The 22,500-nt window shown below is 36.3% G+C and overlaps 1 protein-coding gene across 1 annotated transcript in view; it reads left to right on the plus strand.

Annotated features, from left to right (window-relative positions):
* The window catches only part of LOC106881660 (nuclear pore complex protein Nup205), a 348,272-nt gene that overhangs the window by 150,380 nt on the left and 175,392 nt on the right, over positions 1-22,500 (plus strand). Inside the window, exons 11-13 of the mRNA XM_089363638.1 lie at positions 8,509-8,640; positions 15,991-16,141; positions 19,730-19,914. Coding sequence (XP_089219764.1) covers positions 8,509-8,640; positions 15,991-16,141; positions 19,730-19,914 — 468 coding nt within the window. The remainder of the gene's footprint in view (positions 1-8,508; positions 8,641-15,990; positions 16,142-19,729; positions 19,915-22,500) is intronic.

The following is a 22,500-nucleotide window of genomic DNA, read 5'->3' on the forward strand; positions in this document are numbered from 1 at the left end:
TTCCCCTGCTCCCGCCCACGCTGCCACACTTGCCCTTACTTCTCCAACACCACCCTCCTCACCAGCACCCATCACCGACCCTATCGCATCACCGACTCCTTCACCTGCACTTCTACCAACATCATCTATTGCATCTCCTGCTCTCTCTGCCATTCTCTGTACATCGGACAAACGGGGCGCCGCCTGGCCGACCGATTCGCGGAACACCTCCGAGACATCAACGTTGGCAATGACACCTCGGTGTCACGCCACTTCCGTTCTGCCGGCCACTCCTTGCAGCAACACCTGTCTGTGTTTGGATTGTCCATGCACAGGGGCCATCTGGACTCCCGTTTGCACCGTGAACAGGGATTAATCTTCTCTCTTCGCTCCTTTGCGCCACATGGGCTCAACTCCCCTCCCCTCTTCATCTAACCCCCTCCTCCTGTCTCTCTCTCCCCCACCTTCCCTCCTACCATCCATCTCTCCTGCTCCGACTCCTACTTCTTTGTACATCTCTTCACCTCTCTTCACTCCTACTTCTATTCACTCCTACTTCTATTCACTCCAACTTCTCTTCCTACTTCTCTTCATTCCTACTTCTCTTCACTCCTACTTCTCTTCCCACTTCTCTTCACTCCCACTTCTCTTCACTCCCACTTCTCTTCACCCCTACTCTTTCTCTCCTCTCTCTTACTCTCTCTCACTCTCTTCTCTCGTACTCCCCCTTCTCTCACTCTTACTCTCTACACTTTTACTCTCTACACTCTTACTCTCTACACTCTTACTCTCTACACTCTTACTCTCTACACTCTTACTCTCTCACTCTCTTCTCTCTTTCCCTCTCTCCTCTCTCACTCTCTTTCTCTTCCTCTCTTTCTCCCCCCATACCCCTCTTCCCTCTCTCTCACTCTCTTCTCTCTCACTCTCTTCTCTCTCACTCTCTTCTCTCTCACTCTCTTCTCTCTCACTCTCTTCTCTCTCACTCTCTTCTCTCTCACTCTCTTCTCTCTCACTCTCTTCTCTCTCACTCTCTTCTCTCTCACTCTCTTCTCTCTCACTCTCTTCTCTCTCACTCTCTTCTCTCTCACTCTCTTCTCTCTCACTCTCTTCTCTCTCACTCTCTTCTCTCTCACTCTCTTCTCTCTCACTCTCTTCTCTCTCACTCTCTTCTCTCTCACTCTCTTTCTCTTCCTCTCTTTCTCCCCCCCATACCCACCTTCCCCCTCTCTCAATCCACCTTCCCTCTCTTATACCCACCCTCTCTTCCTCTCCCCTCCCATACCCATCTTCCCCCTCTCTTACATCCACCTTCCCCTTCCCCCTTCATCGTCAACACCCCCTCATAAGCTCATCCCACCACACCCCAACACACTCCTACTCTACCTTCCCACTCCACCCCATCCAATTCCTTACACCCACCACCCACCCCCTACCCACATACCCCACCCTACCTACAGACCCCTACCTCTACCCCATCCTCAGCCTAACTCACACTCCACCCATGCCTTCCCCACCTCCCAACACCCTCACATCACACCACACCAATACCCTCGCATCACACCACACACACACTACAACTGACCAACTCCTTTCTCCCTTCCCCATTTTCACACTACATACTTCAAGATCACCAGCATTCTATCTCCCACACACAGCCCCTCGTTCTTCGATCACCGTTTGTTATCTCCCCCTTTTCTTAGCTCTCCTGAAAAAAGAATTACTAACTTCCGGTCAGCCATTATTATGATTGACCGTTGACTGAACACTATTCAATTTTTTTTCTCCGTGTTTTTCTCCTTGTCTCCGTATTCTTTCTGTTGAAGAGCGTAGCTCGAAACGTCAAAGACTTTCCGTATTCCCGAGCGTCATACTAATACATCCTTTCGTTATTTACACCACCCGTCCTCGCCTGTTGTTGTTTTTTCGTATATTCTCCCATATATATATATATATTCACACACACACACACACATGTATATGTCTGTGTGTGTGTATGAATCATGAATGTATTGTTTCTAAAATAAGTATTGGATGGAGGAACTTTAGAGAGCTATTACCTCTTTTGGCAACAGAAGGACTCCGTCAGAATGAATGCACTATATGACTGTGTGCAAACAGCTGTACTCCGTGTTAGTGAGACATGGTCTCTGAATGCAGAAGACATGCATAAACTGGAGAGAAACAAAGGTAGTGTACTCCATTGCATGTGCTACATCAGTGCATATGTATGGCTCAGTGCAAATGTATGGAGAGAATGGCTGAGCATAAGAGGAATCAGATGTGGCATGCAAGAGAGAAGACTGCGTTGGTTTGGACATGTGTTGCATATATGAATGAGAACAACTGCATAAAGAAGTACTGGTCAATGAAAGTGGTTGATGCCTGTGGAAGAGGGACACCCAGGAAAACGTAAGATGAAGTGGTAAGGAGCGGTCTCAGGATAATGGGCCTCACATAGGAAATGACAGTGGGCCGTGATGTCTGGCGAGATGAATTCCAAGAGAAGACTCACCCACGACTGCAAAACTGAAGCTCTGTGTGTCCAACCCACACTTAGCAACAAAACTTCTCACACACTCGACCACAGCAAACCAAACTACATCTCTACATATCTTCTCTTCCTTGACATTTCCGTTTCATGTACTATGCTTACCTGTTGGCCCTGTGCCACTGTATCATTGCTCTCCCTTAGCCCCCAACCTGTGTGTTCCACCCACATGCCTTACTGTATTGCTCTCTGCTAGCCCCCGACCTGTGTGTTCCAGCCATACGTAGCAATAAATCTTTTCACTCACCCTACCGCAACAAAACAATCTACACCTCCACCTCTCTTCTCTTCCTCACATTTATACATTATGCCTAGTTCTCACTCCCCAATCCTGTCTTCACAGCCCTGCTTCTCTGTATCATTGCTATCTAGTAGCCCCCCCCCCTGGTTTTTGCCACTCCCGCTTTCCTTCACTCTTTAATCAGACTTCCTTCGCAATATTATGGCGTTTCAAACCTCAAGGATATGCCCTAGGACTTGCCATGATGTATATCCCTCTGTTCCTTTAGTCAGCCATCCCATTTATATTCTGATCCCTGTAACATGTGAGTGCGCCTGGCATTTTCCCACCATCTCTATCCTGCTGTCGCCCCTCCCCCTTCTGCACTTCCCTCAGGTTGGGTAACCATGTATTCCTTTTTGGTAGCACACCTTTTTGTGTCTTCATTCCTGATCTCTCTCTCTCTCTCTCTCTCTCATCTGGGTAACCCTGTACTTCCTCTACAGCAAGACACCTGTTTCTGTCTCCCTGTCTCACTATAACGTTTCATCATCCGACACAAGATCACCTCCTCCAATGCCCCCTCCACTCTTGAAAGTCTTTGTTTTTGTGTTTTCTTTTTTGCTTTGTGAGTGCTTGGTGACCATGCCAGTACAGTTGCTACTTAAAAGCACCCAGTGCATACTGGTAAGTGGTTGGTGATCAGCTGTAAAAACCTTGCCAGGACTGACATCCCTGTGCTTATGCCACATTAAAGAGGCACTAAGTCCACTCTGCTGACTGGTTGCCATTAGGAAGCTGTAAAAATCCTGCCAAAACAGTCACAATAGTCTGGTGCAGGCTTCTGCCTGGCCAGCACTTGAGAAACCATCCCACCCATGCTAGCATAGATGGCGGACGTTAGACGATGATGATGATGATGTTTATATATGTATGTATGTGTGTGTGTGTTGGTGGTGGTGTGTGTGTGTATATATGTATGTATATTTATACATGTATTTATATATATGCATATATATACATACATATATATATGTATATATATATATATATGTATATATATATACATACATATATATATGTAGTGGTTGGCGTTAGGAAGGGCATCCAGCTGTAGAAACTCTGCCAAATTAGATTGGAGCCTGGTGTTGCCATCCGGTTTCACCAGTCCTCAGTCAAATCGTCCAACCCATGCTAGCATGGAAAGCGGACGTTAAACGATGATGATGATGATGATATATATATACATATAGATAGATAAAACTTAATTTGAAGAGGATGCATAGTGTTGAATCATGTATTATTTATATTATATATATATATGTGTGTGTGTGTGTGTGTGTGTGTGTGTGTGTGTGTGTGTATCTATATATGTAGATATATATATCTATAAAAGTGATATTGTCTGCAAAAATTTGAAATAGGACATACAAAAAATCAGTATTCAAAGTAATTGAACATAAACAATGAAATGGGTTATTTCTCTTGAGTGTTTAACCCTTTAGTGTTCAGATTAATTTGTCAAATGTAATGCTTATCTGTTCACATTAATTTTGATTTATTCAGGTTCAAGTGGGGTGTCCACAATATTTGCTTGTAACTTTGTTAATTTTCTACATACAGAATTGAAATTTTGTAAATGGGTGCTTATATGCCAGTAGTTTATAATTACGTAATTTTAGCTGATCTTTCTGACTAAATTTGACTTTTATGGGCAGGTAAATTTAATTAACAGGTGTAAAAACAATAACATTATGAATAAACACTAAAATTCATATTCTTAATACATCTTATCTGCTTGGTTTGCTGCTAAATATAATCCCAGATGTCAACCGCCAACAATTTTACATTTTTCAAGATGAGGTACATTAATTTGAATTAATTAAAATACGGGTGTAATCAGTAAAAGATTTTATTCTTTTTCTATATTTCATTCAATCGTTATCATTGAAAATAAAGTACAAAACTCTTTTACCAGTCAATATACCATTGGCTATGCACTCGTATAAAATTTAACGAATTCATTTACGTAACAGAATGCATCTACTAAAAAAAATCTCATTAACAGGGGAGGCAAAGGTGAATACCGGTGTGTAACATAGTGAAAATTAATATGTAGTTCTCACTTTCACATATTATTTATAATAAAATGAAAAAGAATGTATAAAATAATATACTTACAAAATAATACAGTTACGACATATTTCTGTCATGAAACTGCCCAAAGCACCCTTTACACAAGGGCACTTTGCAGAAGGAGCACATATATGAGGTCTCGAACTGATACCCCTTTGCAGTTTTTCTTTTTTGCAGCGAACACAGTCTGCAAACTTTTTTCCTTCCATTTATCTTTTCGACTTTATGGAAGTCAATATTTTCTGTGTTGACATCCACCTCAGTTAATTTTGCTTTTCTCCCAGTTCTGTGCTTTCTAGAAGAAAAGTCCTCACGTAACTGAGATGCGATGTCAACCCGAAATTTCAAATGGTCGTAGTCTTTTGGTGGCGGAGGTACTTTGTGACTTTTTACATATACAATATATGAATTTACTATAGTTAGATTCACTAAAAACCACAAAATGTACCTCCACCATTTCTTCCCAGGTCGACCAACTGGGTAATATGCACGATATTGGTCGGATTTATCAACCCCACCCATATATTTGTTATAACAAATATTCACGAGCGGTTTCCCGTCAGCACCAACACCAGGTTGTTCATTAGAAGACAGAAATAAAATCTGTCTTTTGTCTTTGAAAGCAGTAACTAAAATATTTTCTTTACGCATCTGTAGAACATCTCCTCTATTTTTTAATTTTGTTTTCATTTCACAGGGTAAACCTTTACGGTTTCCCATAACAGTACTACACATGTACGTACTTACACTCGCAAGATTTTCCGCCAAAGTCACTGACGAAAAAAAACGGTCGAAATAGAAGTGTCGGTGCTAATGGTGAAATGGTTCAGTAAGGGACCACACTACATCATGTCCCAATCCATGCGGTCGGTTTCCATTATACTTTTTACCTGTGTTAACATCGAAGTTTACACAGTATCCAGTCTCTGATTCACAAACTTCCCATACCTTGATCCCCCATTTAGTAGGTTTGGCAGGCATGTACTGCCGAAAATGTACTCTGCCCTTATAGCCTATCATGGCTTCATCTACACTGAGATTTTTCCCAGGTACATACACAGTTCTATAATTATTAACAAGTAAATCGATTATAGGATGTACTTTGTACAGGGGATCGTAGTTTGGGTCGTTTTTGTTGGGGTCATTTACAGAATCAGTCAAATGCAAATACTGAGATATTTTTGAATACCTCGTCTTGGACATAATACTTGAGATATACGGATCACCATACCTTACATCGGGACTCCAATAGTTCTACAGTCGAGGAAGCTGTTTCACACCAAACATAATGTTGATTGTGAAAAATGCTCTCATTTCCGCAGTAGTTGTTGGCTGCCATAGTGGATCGTTCCTTCCACGAACAGTAATTAAATGTTGCGCATATTTGTTAGTTTCCTCGGCAACATTTTCAAAGAAACTTTCAGGTAGAAATTTTAAAAAATAGTCTAATGGTTGAGCATCAGGAGGTAAATTATGTTGTGGACCAGTGTTTTCTGTAAAATCAGAAATAGTGGTCGGTGTTACGATTTTTGACCATGTTGTCATGTTTACACTATCATTTTCATCACTTTCATTTTCTTCACTTTCGTTATTAAACTCTTCCTCATCCAACGAAAAATCACTAATATCGATATCAGATTCATCCAAAGACAAAATACTTTTGTTTTCATTGATATTTTCAATATCATCAATAGTAAAGCCTTCAAAATCGGAATCGCTACTGGCTGACGCCATTTTTTTCACAACCAAGATAACCACTTCTCTTCAAATGTTGAAAAAACCATGTGGTCTAAAAAATTTCACAGTATTTATACTTGAATAAAGGCGGGAAAGGCTTCATCTCGCATTATCTCAAAGCTACGAGAATTCAATAACGTAATTTGTTTATTTTTTTAGCGAATTCGTAGAGCCATCGGATACGGCCGGATATGGCCGGTTTGAACAAATAAAGGGGAATTAATTTTGGCCGGTTACGGCCGGTTTGAACACTAAAGGGTTAAAAAAGATATTGTACAGGTACTATGGGTTATTTCCCTTGGGTGTTTAAAAAATTAGTTATATGAGGTAGATATAAAGGTCCCTTCCAGGGGCTGTATTATCAATTTTTTTAACAATCTAAGTATGTCACAAAGTTTCCAGACATGAGTTCTACTCATGTGTCAAGTTTTGTCAAAATCAATAAAACGATGTAGGAGGAGTTAGCTAACAACGTCACAAACAAACACACACCGATTTTCCACATATGTAGTAGATACATGTCTTATATATACATACACATATACATACACACACTTTTGTATGTGTATATACATACATACATACATATATATATATATATATATATATATATATATATATAAGGTAGAAATAAGATAATTTATTTTCAAATTCAGATGCACCATTAGAACAGTAGAAATATTGGGTAAATTACCTTTACAAAGCAGAAACTATTGTCAACATGGGACTCGAACCCACATCCCTTGAATACCCCAGCCAAATGCTTTAGTATTAACCATTTTGCATTTAGACTGGTCATAGTCTACCTGCATTATTTCCAGATTGGCCAAATCCAACCTCTCTCACTTACCCTACAATATTATTCTCATAAACAATCGCATCATGGAAATTTGAAATCTAAGGGTAATACATGATTAATTCAAAACAATGTGAATAAATAAGCATTACATTTGACAGAGTAATCTGAATGCTAAAGGGTTAAGCTAAACTGCCAGCTGACAAATCAATCTTCTTTTTTAGATGCTACAAAGCTAACTCTACAATTATATTCATATAAATCTAAACAAATCAACATTTTTTTTTTGTTATAAACAACGAAATGTATGTTGTAAGATACAAATAAGATGGTAATTTATTTACGAATGCAGAGGCGCCATTAGAACAGCAGAAATATTGGGTAAATTACATTTACAAATGGAAAAATTTGTCAACAAACAGCAATGGGACTCAAGCTCACATCCTTAGAAGACTCCGGCTAAGTGCTTTACCATTAAGCTAAACTGCCAGGTGACAAATTAATCCACCTGTTTAGACATTATAAAGATAAATCTACAACTATGTGTATATAAGTATAAACAAACTAGCATTTGTATTTATTTTGTCTATAAGTTCCGTTATGTGTATTGTAAGATACAAATAAGATGATAATTTATTTTCGAGCACAGAGACGCCATTAGAACAGCAGAAATATTGGGTGATTTACTCTTACAAGTGCTTGAATTTGTACAGTGTGAAAGAAGTAAATGTGAGTTTGTATGTAATTATATTAAGGCAACTGAAAAATATGACTGCTGGAGGATAGTGAGAGCAAGTACATATATAATTTTGATAAAACTGCATTTTTCTGAAAGCTTATGCTTGCTTGAAGTTTTATTTCTGTTCATGTGTGATAGATTTGATCCATTGCCTAGTTACTATCACTTCCTGGCCTCAACCAGATTTCACTTTGTTGCAAGTATTGAGACCAACTCCCTGGTCCGAGGAGAAGTAATGAGTTATAGTTTCTTCCACCTCCTCTGATTTGTGCATTTATACTTGTGTCTATATGTGTTTATGTATAATATTTCCATGATGCATAAAATTATTTGTATACTTTTCTTTGTAGCTTGCATATCTATATGGAGATGATAGACTTGGTTTGGAATATGCATTAGAATATTGGTACCCTGCTGAATCTATTCAAACTGAAAGTCATTTTGGACCTGGGACCTTACGTCATCGTCCGACTCAGCGTCAGGTAATATTTTCTATATCTTCTTGGTAGTATAACTTTAAAAAACCTGATTTTTAACTTGTTTGATTATCATATTTAGCATGTTTAACAATACTACTAAAGCATCATTTAGTTTAGGTACATGGTGAAAAAGCAATGTGACATGCTGAGGTATCAGGCAAAGTTTTCATAATATCAGATAATTTAGTTACACGATTTAGTATATCCTTACACATATTACCTAGACTAACGAAATTTGTCGATAATTATAATAAGGTAGACCGTTAATCCTTTTACTGATTTTAACAGTTGAATTACTCAAAATGGTAGGAGAAAGTAACTGGAGTCTTTGTGGATATACTGTATAGTCTCATTAAAATTTTCACAGGAGTTATAAGTACCGGAAACTAATTTAAGGGTAATGTTTAACAAATTAACTCTACAAACATAAGTACTTAAAGTGTTTTTAAGGTCACGGCTTTTGGAAGAAGGTTTAACTAAGTCTTTCCTGAGGTTGTTGAGTTGGTTGCCATTTCTATTACAGGATAAAATTAATTTGATATCTCTGTATCAATCTAACTCTATAGAATGCAGTGCTTATTGTTCCCATGCACCTGTTACACCCATATCTCAACTGTTTATTTTCTTTCTTTGTCTGTTGTGATCCTATTACATCTTGTGCATCCATAATTTACATCGGGTACTATCATCATTATCATTACTATTGCTTTAATGTTTACTTTTCCATGCTTGCATGAGTTGGACAGCTTTTTGAGTCAGACTTTTTATAGCCAGATGTGTTTCCCGTTATGAACTTTCACCTGTTTCCAAGTAAGGTAGTATTTCTCCATGACCAGGCATGTTCTCACAGAGTATTGAAAATGAATGACACTGATTGTGTGACAGAACCAATCATTTACAACTATCATACAATGTCAAGAGCTTCTTTTGGTTTCTGTACACCAAATCCACTCATAAGATTTTGGTCCGCCTGAAGTTATAGTAGAACCTACTTACCCATGGTACCATGGAGTGTGATGAGACTGAACCTGAAACCATGTAGTTGGAAGCAAACTTCTTAACCACACAGCCACACCTGCTCTCTAGAATTCTTACCTACTCCTTTTCTGCACATCAAGCATGGCCATTTCCCTGATAGTAGCAGGGTTTTGATTTCTCTCCTACTTCTAAAAGTTTAGCTTTTTTTTTTAATTGTGAACATTTGTTTCAGGAATTTCCCCTCCAAATCTTTAGCAGATTTGACTGTAAGAACTGTCTATACTGATTGTGGCTGTTCAAAGGTTGTGGACTTGGATGTTTTGACAGGAGCTGGCCTGCCGGAGAGCTTTAACAAGCTTCAGTTGTCTGTTTTTATATGATTTCTATGGCTGAATGCCCCTCCTAAAGCTACCCACTTTACAAAGTGTACTGGGTGTCTTTTATGTGACACTGGCATGGGTAATTTTTACATGGTACCAGCTCTCACAAGCCTGTGGGGAGCATAGCCATAAAAGTCATGCCTCTGTGTGTGTGTGTGTGTAAATATGTACATACATACATATTACATATGTGCACACTCAAGTGAACATATGTATTTATATCTATGGATGTACATAGGAGGGAAAGAAAAGCAAGATGATTTTTGATTATTGGTGGCAGAGGGGTAGCTAGGAAGAGTAACAGGGTTGAGATAGAGTGACATTGCTCTCTCTCTCTCTCTCTCTGAAGATGGGAAATATTGAGACCAATGATACCTCTTTGGTCAAACTATTATCATCATCATCATTATTATTATTATTATTATTATTATTATTATTATTATATATATATATATATATATATATATATATATATATATATTTATGCATACCATCAAATCTATGTTATTGGCTTCTATTGCATCTCATTTTACCAATATACATATCATTTGCTCTTGCATCAGTTGTCTCTCTGTCACTTACCCCTCCATTACTCATCACTGTTTATCCTGGATTTCCCTTGTCTACCACCCTTATCTCTATTGCCCATGCCTCTATTACCTATGCCTCTTTCACTCTTGCTCCTATACTCATCTGTCAATAGTTCCTCTTCTCAGTTTCACTGTGCTATGCTGCTGTTATGACTATGAATGAAAGTGAATGACTTTTGTTCACCATCATTTCTTGCAGTGTAACTAGGGATACCATTTATCCTTTCATCAACACTACTCTTTTTTTTTTTACTTGTTTTAGTCATTAGACTCTGGCTATCCTAGCACACTGCATTGAAGGATTTAGCCAAAAGGTTGTAGAAAACAAACAAAAATTCAATTTGTTCTATCTAGGGTCAACAACAATGACCCAACCAGTCCATGCTAGTATGAAAAGCAAACAGATGTCATCTGTTTACAAATGTCTTTGATTGCCACTTCCTCTTTTCCTTTGACAATTTCTGTCAGGATGGTCTTGGGCAATGACTTGTTGCCCATTTTCTGTCCAAAATATACCTTTGTGGACTTGATTCTTGCCAATAGGTGTCTTTGAACTTTCAGCTATTCTAGCTCTGCTGTGTTTGCTACCCTGTCTTTCCAATTCAGTCTGCTCAACCTGCAAACAACCCACATCTCCAAGTTATCTATCTCTTTCCCCATTGCTCTGTACATTGTCCAAGTTTCTGTCCCATAGAGCAAATTGAATTTTTGCTAGCCCTAATGTTAGGTGTAGTATTAAGTCTTCTGAAGTGAAGATATTTTTTTCATTCTTATATATGTTGTTTTAGCCTTGTTTTTTGAGTAATTTTTTCTACACAGTGACCTTTCTGATTTATTATTTGCTTCCTTTTGTTCTGTCACACAAATAACCATTTTGTTTTTCACATTCTTATATAGACCTTTCTTGTCACTTTGCTCTTTTACAACATCAGCTATTTCTTGTAGCTTTTCAATAAGTCTGCATGATTGGCATATCTTATATTGTCTATATTTATGCCATGGGTTGTGAATCCTTTGATTTCAGTTGACTCTCTGAATATACACTCTGTGTAGATATCAAAAAAGAATGATGATAATACACATCTTTGTCTTACTCTTTTGATCTCTGCTAGTTCTGAAAATTCTTGATTTATTATGATGATTGCCTGTTGGTTACGGTATAACACACACATGATTCTGATGTTCTTCCCTTCTAAGCCAACTTTTTTTCTCTGTGGTCAAATGCCTTGGTATAATTTATGAAATGAGCCTTTTTTTTTTGTTTTTAAAAACCCACCTTTGAACATTTTTGTTTCACTATTTCTAATTTTTTTTGATAATTTTATACATTTTTGTTTCACTATTTCTAATTTTTTTGATAGTTTTGTACATTTTGCTCTTTTTGCTTGTGTGGAGATTCTGGATTTCAACATACTTTTCATTCAGCCAGTTTTGTTTCTGTTTATATTTATTTCTTTATATTTCTTGGGGGTCAGTCTTGTTTGTCTTTTTGCATACTTAACGTCAAATGGAGAAATTCTTTAGTCATTCATAGTTGATCTTTCTTTTCTCTGGTAATGTGCTTGCCCCATGCTTCACACTGTCTCTGATGTTTTTCCATTTGACATCGAGTTTTCCATTGGTTGTTTCTTAGTAGTAATATTCAGTATTTGAATTTATGAGCCTTTCATATTTGTTTTTCATTTCAATGGAGTATCTCTGTCTTACATCTACTAATCTCAGGCAGTCCATATCATAAGCATCTGCATCTTTTAAGCTTTACTCTAATGTTTGCAATGATATTTGTGTGCCAGTAATATCTGTATTAAGGGCATCAGCTTCCTGAATTAAGTCGTCTAGTTTATTTCTTTTTTTAAAGCCAAGATGTAAAATACAAGGCTGAAAAATGCCTAATTATTGAAATATCAATGGAAATATAGGGCAACTCAAGTTGAGCTTTATTGTGTATGGCATTTTTCTTTTTCAGTGTGCATCGTTTCCTTCTATAGAGCTTTCTGAACATTTTACTTGAGCTCTGTTTGCTAAGTACTCTTGTGTATGTGTTATAAACAAATTTTTTATTTAGTCAGTCCGTCTTTGATTCCACTACATCTCTTGTGCACCAGTAGACCACATTGAGTACATCTATATTTATTATTAGACAAAATCAGTATTTCTAGTCCTCTCCTAGCCTTTCCGTTACAAACCTAGCCATAGACCTCCTCAACACACACATGCACGCACACACACACACACAAACAAAGGTTAAATTTACCAAACTGCTTGTACCCACCTGAAATGATCTGTTCATATTTTAATGTTGATTTCATTTGTACATTTGTGGAAATATGTGATTTGACTATGTAAACAATTGAGTTATACTATCCAACACTATTTTATATGATATTTGAGAACTGCAAACTTTTGGAGAATTTTCCCTATTTTTTTCTCCACTTAGACTTAATGAAATGCTCCACAGTGAATAAAAACTGGATACCAGTTTTATATTGTAAAGCTGGAATTTTGAATTCATAGTTTTTTCAAAAGAAGACTTTAAAAAATCTAGCAAAATATATAGCAGACATAAAAACCACATCTGTGATTATGAATGAGGTACTTATTTCTATTTCCAAAAGTGAAATGATTCTGACAATAGTTCCACTAGCAATAGACAAATGAATTTATACCTGAATGTTGTAAGAATTTGAAAACTGTTTTTCTTAGTTATTTTTATGAAAGGACTTAGACTTAGCCTTTCCAAAGAAACAAAACTGTTAGATTATTATTCTTTTCTTTAGTTTTTCCTTTGTGTTGTGGGAGCATTCCAACACCCCCAAGTGACTAAAAGTAGTTCACTGTGAGCCATTGCCAGAGAGCATTTAACCTTGTGTAACAGTAATGCTGGTGCATCATGTAAATATTTCTTTTCATCCTGCTTCATTAAATTATTCATCCAACACCAGGATATAAAAGTGGCGACGAGTTGTTCGAAGCTTGCATTGGACATTTAGAATTTTATTGTTTTGGTATAAAACCAAAGAAAAAATTGTTTAACATGGAGAACTTATTGGCCTCCATGGTGCAATTGCAACTGTAGCAGCAACAACAGCAAAAAAACCAGCAGTTGCTGGAATTAATGTTGAAGTCGGAAAATACTGCAGCTCCTTGCTCACCACACAGCATAGCAAATTCAATTGAAGAATTCAGCTATAAACCAGAAGAATGGATTACCATCTCTGCATATTTTTGAAGATACGAAGAAATCTTCAAAGAAGAATGTAAAAAGTAGATGGACAGGAAAAAAGTATATTACAGCCAAATCGAAAAAGAGGTTCTAGTGATTATTTTTGCCATAAAAAAAAAATTTAACAGATTTTTGCTTGGTAGAAATTTTCGACTACAGATTAATCATCGTCTGTTATTATTGATATATGGGTGAAAGAAAGAAATCCCTACCCATATTGTTTATATTTTCCAATGCTGGAGTACTATATTATTAAACTATGGTATTAATACGGAGTATATGCCATCCAGGAAATTAGGACACACTGATTATTTATCAAGGCTGATTTCAGAAAATGCTGAACCATTTGAAGATACTGTGATTGTTGATTTGCAAGCAGAAAATGAAATTTAAAATATTCTGTGAAATCGTTAATGAGAAGTTATGTATATTGGCCAACAATGGACCATGACATTGAAGAATTGGCAAAAGCATGCAGTGGGTTTGCCTTAGCTGCAAAAGCACCTGCCACTAAATGGTAACCGTGGCCAAAAACAGATATTCCATGGTCCAGATTACATGTTGATTATGCAGGTCCACTTAAGGTTTCACCTTGTTTTGGTGGACAGTTTTTCAAAGTGGCCAGAAATGCATTAATGTAAAAAGCCGACATCGGTGTTACAGTAAGCTTTTTACATGAATTGTTCACCAGATATGGTATTCCAGACACCATTGTGTCTGATATTGGAACTCAATTTATGTTGGACAAGTTCACAAAATTTTGTAAAATGTTTGTCATTGAATATATCACCACCCTGCCGTAGCATCTTAGGTCAAATGGACAAGCAGATCGATTTGTTGACACTTTCAAGTGGGTATTAAAAAAGGCGAACAATGAAGTAATGGACAACTTTGCACTTCAACAATTTCTAAGAGTGTACCGAGTAACACCTGTTCCGAATACCTCATCTAGAATGTCACCCGCAAATTGATGTTTGCTAGAAAGATCAGATCTGTTTTTGATAAGTTGATACCGAGTGAAAATAGAAAAAAGCAAACAAACAAAAATACCTCAAAATTCTTCAAGTTAGGTGACAAAGTTTTTCAAAACATATAGATATGGTAAAGATAGCTGCGAGGACAGTCTAATCATTAAACAATTTGGAAAAATGTTATTCCTAGTAAAAGGAAAAAACATTGAACATAGAAGACATATTAACCTTCTTAAGAAAAGATTCATGGAAAAACAGTCACAAGAAATGAAATCCCCATGGAAGTATTTGTATGACACATTTGAGGTACCAACACCCAAACAATTTGAAACTACATGTTCTAGCACCAGAAAATGGAAACAGTGGAATTGAACCCTAAATGTAAGAGATATTGAAACTCTGGGTGGAATTTAATTTTCAAAAGGGGAGAAGTTAGGAGAGACTAGAAAAGGGGGGATGTTGTAGAAGAACCCCCTTGTGACTAAAAGGTGGATGACACATTGCTATTAAATAAAGAACTGTCAATGAGCAATGGATTGGTAAGTAGTTTGCTGTGAGCCGTTGTTAGAGAGCATTTAACCTTGTCTAACAGTAATAGTCGTGTGTCATGTAAATATTTCTTCCCTACTGCTTCATTAAATTATTTAATCCAACACTTAGTTTGAATGATTTTTGCAGAAATGAATCATTATTCAGAGCATAAACAAAGAGGAAAAAAAGTCTGTTGAGTTTTCCCATAGATTTAGCCCATAGAAGAGTTAAATCAAAACTGAATTTGGTCAATAAGATGTTCCTGTATGTGCGTATGTAAGTTTGACTGAAGAATTCTAGAGAAACAAAGTATGGAACACCAATTATGTCAGAGTCAAAAGAAACAAAATTGACTATTTTACGCTCATTCACCTAATCTCCTATATAGAAATGTGGAAAGGTATTAGTAACGAAAAAAAAAAAAAAACGGTAACTCTGAATACGACTTCTATTTATAATTAAACTTTTACATATTTTGCATGAAGATATTTTAAAAAATTTTGTTGTCTATGGAAAGTCATTATGCTAATATAAGTTTTTTAAATATAATTGTTTTTGTTTGATTATTGTCTGTTTCAAGTTTACAGTACATATTTTTTATTACTGTATTGTTATCTGAATATAATGCTTTTGTAAAATTACTATGTTTTACATCTAAGTGTTCATTTTCTTCCCAATAGGTTGCTCTTCACAAATTTGTACGATTAGCTGGAGATCTGTTGCCTTCTTCTCTCTATGTGCCTTATATCAAAATGTTAACAGGTTTGGCAAATAGCCCTCAGTGTGCTTGGCACTGCTATAATCTTTTGAAAATGAACAGTATGAACTCTGGTAAGCATCATCATCATCATCATTTAATGTCTGTTTTCTATGCTGGTATAAGTTGGATGGTTTAACAGGATCTGGTGAGCTGCAAGGGCATGTCAAGCTCCAGTATCAGTTTTGTCTATGGTTAGATACCATTCCTAACATCACCTACTTTACAGAGTGTACTGGGTGCTTTATTTGTATCACTGGTAATAATGAAGTTGCTGTGTAAACTTGCAAGATAGAATAAGAACTTTACTTTGATTCCACCACACTACTTGTGTGTCCATAGTTTGCACTGAGCATACCTTATGGAATTCCTGCCTACACCTTTCCTTCATATCAAACAGCACCATTTACCAGAAGAGTGTAGGGTTTCTATCTGTTTTATGCTTAGAAGAACTTTGGTCTTTGGGAAGTTAACTTTGAGGCTCTTTGATTCCTGGTTTTGCTTCTTTCTATTAATAGAAATTATTTTCTAATTCTGTTACAGATTCTGCTATCTGAGCAGAATCATCAGCATATGGTAGTTCCCAGGGATAATCAGTCTTCAGTTTTCTTGTTATGGCCTGGAGAGGATTGAGGACCTAGCTGCAGTGAACACCTTCCTGTACACTAAATTTGTCACTGTACTCATAGCTAACTCTCTCTCTCTACTGACAGCACTCTTGTACATGGCTTGTACAGCTTTCACAAGCCATTTGCCTACCTCTAGTTTCCTCAGAGATCAACATATCACAAAGTGAGGGACTCTGTCGAAGGTTTTCTTCAGGTCAGTGCATGCCAAATACATTGTTTTTACTCTTAGCTAAATACTTCTGCAGTTGTCTCAGAAGATAGTATCAGTAGTACTTTAACCTGGTACAAAATCAAATTACATCTCATCTAGTCTAATTTTGTATTTAGTTAATTGAGCTATGGTTCTTTCCCTAACTTTCATGATCTGCTTCAGCGATGTGAGATACCTCTGTAATTCTATCTAAGACTTCAATACCTCTGTGATTGTATCTAAGGCTTCCCCTTTACTTTTGTAATAGCTGACTACAATCCTGCTACACCAGTCATTAGGTGTGGCACCTTCCTGAATAACCTGATAACCTATCCAGGTGACAAGATCATATACTGCACCACCAGATATTTTAAGCATCTCAGCAGTAATTCCTGATGGACCAGGGGCTTATTCACTTTATCTATCATATTGATGTCAACTAGGCTTGCTGGTCTCTCTGTTGGGTTCACATTAGGAAGTCTTCTTTTCTCTCATACATTTCCACATTTAATAACCTTTTATAGTAGTACTTCCACACTGCTTTTCTTTTCAGAGTCACTAGGTGCAAACTGCCACTATCTATATTTACACACTTCTCACTCACATGTTTCTCTTTGATCCACTAAAACATTTCTTATGCAAACTTCTTTCTTTCTGCTTCTACTCTTGCTAGATAAATCTGTTGCCCAGCTTCCCTTTTATCTACTTGATATGGTTCTCTGCTATCTCCCTTCCTCCACTCTTTCCCAAACTGTCTTGTCTATTTTATGGCCCTGCCTGCCTCACTGTCCCATGACCATACCACCCTTGGTCTGGCTGGAGTTTTGCACCAGTCACAAATTTAGTCTGTTGTACTCAAGAGGTTATCATGTAAGAACTTCCAGTTGTCCTTTATGTCATATGTCTATTTTTTCCTCTTCATCAAATGCTTCAGTTAGACCATCTCTAAATTTCTGGCTGTTTGAAGTATCCTTAAGCTTCTGTATTCTCGTTTTACATAACAGTTTATGTCTGTGAGTCATTCATGCATTAAGTATGAAGCCATTGACCACTAATCTATGTTGAATTATATATTCTTCACCTGGGAAGGGCTTTGCATTCACATGCATCTGCCTATCACTGTTTCTGGTCAGAATGTAGTCAATCTGGCATGTATGTCTACCTGACTGATAGATAATCAGATGGCTAACAAGTTTGTTGAAGTTAGAATATTGCAGATCAGTGAGTCATTTGCATCACAAAACCCCATCACCATTGTTTCCTCCTCATTTCTAATACCAAAGCTATAACTTCCATGCATGCCATAAGATCCTCTGGAGTGCTGCCCAATACAACTATTGAAGTCATCAGCCATGATCATAATGTTATTCTCTTTCATTGTTGAGGTAGTCTGCAAAAGAAGCTCATAGAAAATGGTCCTTTTGTTCATCTGCTAGTTCACTGTGTTGTTAAATAAAAATTGCAATGAGTTACTTTGTTTTGAAAATAATTTTAATCCCTGGGTTATTCATCATGTTAAACAGCTTCCATCTTAAAAATATATTGTCACTCTCTTTTATTTGTCACTCTCTTTTCTGTTATTGGTCTATAACTGAATTAATCTGCTGTCCTTTTTAATTTCTTTTTTATTACATGTTGTTACTAACAGGAATTACTTGTTGTACACTAGTGATATGCTATAGTAACATTAATGGATTATGTATTCAATAATCTGAAGTATGTTTTACTCTAACAGAGTTATTCATTTCTATTTATATTTAGAATTACTGATGTAACCTTTTGTTGTAATGTTATAATCAGTCCGAATATGTTTGAGGCTCATTTGAACTGGAGAACAAGCTACTCAGTGCGTTTTGTCATGGAAAACATATCCTGTTTTTTTATAGATGGTGTGTATACACATATATTGGCTTGCAGCACCACCTACCCAAACCGTAAGATACAAGCATTTTGGAGTAGTTATCTCCTCTTCGGTCATGGACACCAGGCAGGCGGCGCTGTGTTCCGATTGAAGAGACTGACTCTCTTATGCTTTTCCAGTTGCCGTATGGTGACTGGCAGCACTGTGCAGCAGCTCAGAGGGAGAGCTGTAAGTAGTGATGAGTAAAATTGTAATGTTATTATCAGTCTGAATATGCTTGAGGCACACTTGAACCAGTGAAGAAGCTACTCACTGCATTTTGTCATGGAAAATATATCCCATTTGTTGACAAATGGTGTGTATACAGCACTGTCAGTCACCGTATAGCAACTGGAAAAGCATGAGAGTCAGTCTCTTCAATCAGCTTGTAGCACTACCTGCCTGGTGTCTGTGACTGAACAGGAGATAACTACTCCACAATACTTGCATCTCATGGTCTGGGTAGGTGGCATTGCGAGTTGATATAGGTGTATACACACCATTTCTCAACAAATGGGATGTATTTTCCATGACAAAATGCAGGGAGTAGCTTGTTCACTGGTGTGAATGTACCTCAACCATATTCGAACTGATAATAAAATTACAATTTTACTTATCACTGCTTAGCACTCCCCTCTGTAAGTAACTTTTAGCGAAATCAAAATAGAAGAAAAATTATAAAATTTAGTTACAGATAAAACAGGTGATTATTTGATAGTGAACCATCAAACATAGAATGAACAAAATAATACAATAGAACAAATAATAAAGCAAATATAGCTTTACATACAGTAGATGTAAATATGCAGGCATAAAATAAACATAGTGTAATAAATCTCTCACAAACACAGATGTATTACTGAGTTGTTTTACTATTAATTTGTTTCCAACTGTTGATATAAATTTGTCAATTTAAATAGTGTATTTCATTATCTGTTTATAGGAGGTTCTACACAAATGGTATCTTGGGATCACATTTTTCTTTCTCTGAATCAGTACTATGTAAGTCTTCGCCGTGAAGTTCCCTCTCAGACATTTGGTAGTTACCATGCACATGGTGGAATCACACCACAGGAACAAGAAGCACTCATAGTTGTTTTACAACTTACTCAGCAAATTGCCAATCAGGTAAAAAATATTTTGTTTTATATAGTTGGAATTTTTGTATCTCAAAATTTTTATTTTGGATAGTATTTTTGCCTCCTTTTCTCCACACATTTCTTAAGAAGTCTTAGGAAGTAGCTTATACAATAAGTATGTGACTCATACTACAGCTTTTGACTAAGTTAAAATTAGCTTTTAACATCATTAAAAAATTTTTTAGTCAAAAGATGTCTTTGTATTGATTGAGCAGAAAATGTCTAAAATTGAGTTTGTGTATTTAAATGCTTATAATGCTTTCAGTATTGGTAGGATTATTGTGAAAATTAGTAGTTTTGTGTAAAAAATAAAATAAAACTGTCTTTTAATCTAAGTAGTTATTTGTGCTTAAAAAAATATTGTGATCATGTGGTTGTTCACTCAATGTCCTGTACTGCAATTAACTGCAAGACCTAACCCACACATAAGTGCAGTTCCTATTGTAGTAGCCCAATCCAGCAGCGGATTGTTATTGTGGTAGCCCATAAAGCAGGATCTACGTACTTTTTTGAGTGATAAAGTTTAGCTTCATTTTAGAACAAACATCGTATGAAAAGACTTTCTGTTTGCAATATAGAAATTTCTTTATCCAGCAAACTTTAGATATTTTTCCTTGCCTTCATTTTCAAGCATTGTGGCAGGTATGTCCCAAACAGTGAGTTAAAATTCAGTCATATCATTTATTAATGATTTATTTTATTATTATTTATTAATGATGTAATTAGATAAGAGAGCTTGTTCTTTGAGAAAATAGTCATAGAGATATTACAGTGACATCTGTATGCAAAAGTTATCTGAATGATATCAGGTTTTATTGATTTTGAGCAGGATTGAAGTGATCATCTATTTCATCATTACTTTGGTGCTTAATGATATGGGCCTGATAAAACTATTGAGCTCTCAAGTAAAGTCTGTTGAGTATTTTCTGCTGAAGAAATTTTTTTGTCAGAATGTGTGATGACACCACAAGATATGTACATCAAAGTGACACCTTCTTCCTTACATTAATGGAAGAGATAAATGGATTTTCTGCTGAAAATCATTTTCAATGTACACCAAATGTCATTACTTCATATTAGCAACTTTTATCCAAACTCATAATTATATTTTTGTGATTTTTATACTAGACTAACTGTATTTCAACAAAATTTCTAGTTTTTACCAGTATTTGGAGATGTATATAGAGAAAGCATTACAAAAATTTAAGAGTTAATTAATAGCATACTTATAACCAAAAACTGATACACTGTTTGGTAAACAAATTTAACCCTTTTGTTACTATATTTCTAACCAAAAAACATGTCCCGTATGCTTCAATTAAACTCTAAAATAATTGTGAATTCAGATGGGTTTCATAAAACAACTTCTTCTATTTATGAACATGTTAATGTAATATTTTATCAAAAGGTTCTTGATTAAATGTATTACCTAATTTTGTTGCAAAGTGACTTTAATTGCAGGTAAATTCAAATAAATATAAAATTATTCAAATTTTTTTCCAGCATCACCATAGAAAGTAAGTTATTAGGTAACATGAAGGCAGTGGTTCATGCGTCACGATCTCTGATAGCAGCAGTGAAATATTATTGTTAAATTGAAAAAGAAATTAGAGATTATTGTTGCCATGAAAAAGTTTCACAGATTTTTACTCAATAGAAGTTTTCGACTACAGACTGATCACCCTCCATCTTGATTGAAAAAAAGAATTCCTACCCATACCGCTTATAGGTTATAACACTGGGGTATGATATTATTAAACTATAATTTCAAGGTGGAGTATATACCATCCAAGAAACTAGGACATGCGGATTGTCTATCGAGACTGATTTAAAAAAATATGGAAGCATTTGAAGATACCATGATTGCTGCTTTGCGAACAGAAAATGAAATTAAAAATGTTTTGTATAACGTGATTCATGAATGGCCTTATTTTACAAGACAAAATTAGGAACAATTGGAAAACGATAAATTTATCATAAAAATGAAAGAAATGCTGAAGGCTAAAAGGGATAAAAATATGCGCAACACAAATGCATACCATTTCTCACTGTGTGACAATGTGTTGATGTATGCACAAAGAGTCGTAGTGCCAGTCACACTACAAAAGCGATTATTAAAAAAATTTCACATTGGTCACCCAGGGATTTCGAGAATGAAATCATTAATGAGAAGTTACATATATTGGCCAACAATGGACTGTGACATTGAAGAATTGGTGAAAGACTGCAGAGTGTGTGCCTTAACTGCAAAAGAACCTACCATTAAATGGCAACCATAGCCAAAAACAGATATTCCATGGTCCAGACTGCATGTTAATTGTGCAGGTATACTTATTGTGGACAGTTTTTCAAAGTGGCTAGAAATGTATAAATGTAAAACGCTGACATCAGTGGTTACAGTAAGCTTTTTGCACAAATTGTTCACCAGGTATGGTATTCTAGATACCATTGTGTCTAATAATGGAACTCAATTTACATTGGACAAGTTCACAAAATTTTATAAAATATTTGTCATGGAACATGTCACCACTCTACTGTATCATCCTAGGTCGAATGGACAAGCGGAGCAATTTGT

The sequence above is a fragment of the Octopus bimaculoides genome, chromosome 15 (genome assembly GCF_046866305.1).
Source record: "Octopus bimaculoides isolate indiv1 chromosome 15, ASM4686630v1, whole genome shotgun sequence".
Lineage (NCBI taxonomy): Eukaryota > Metazoa > Mollusca > Cephalopoda > Octopoda > Octopodidae > Octopus > Octopus bimaculoides.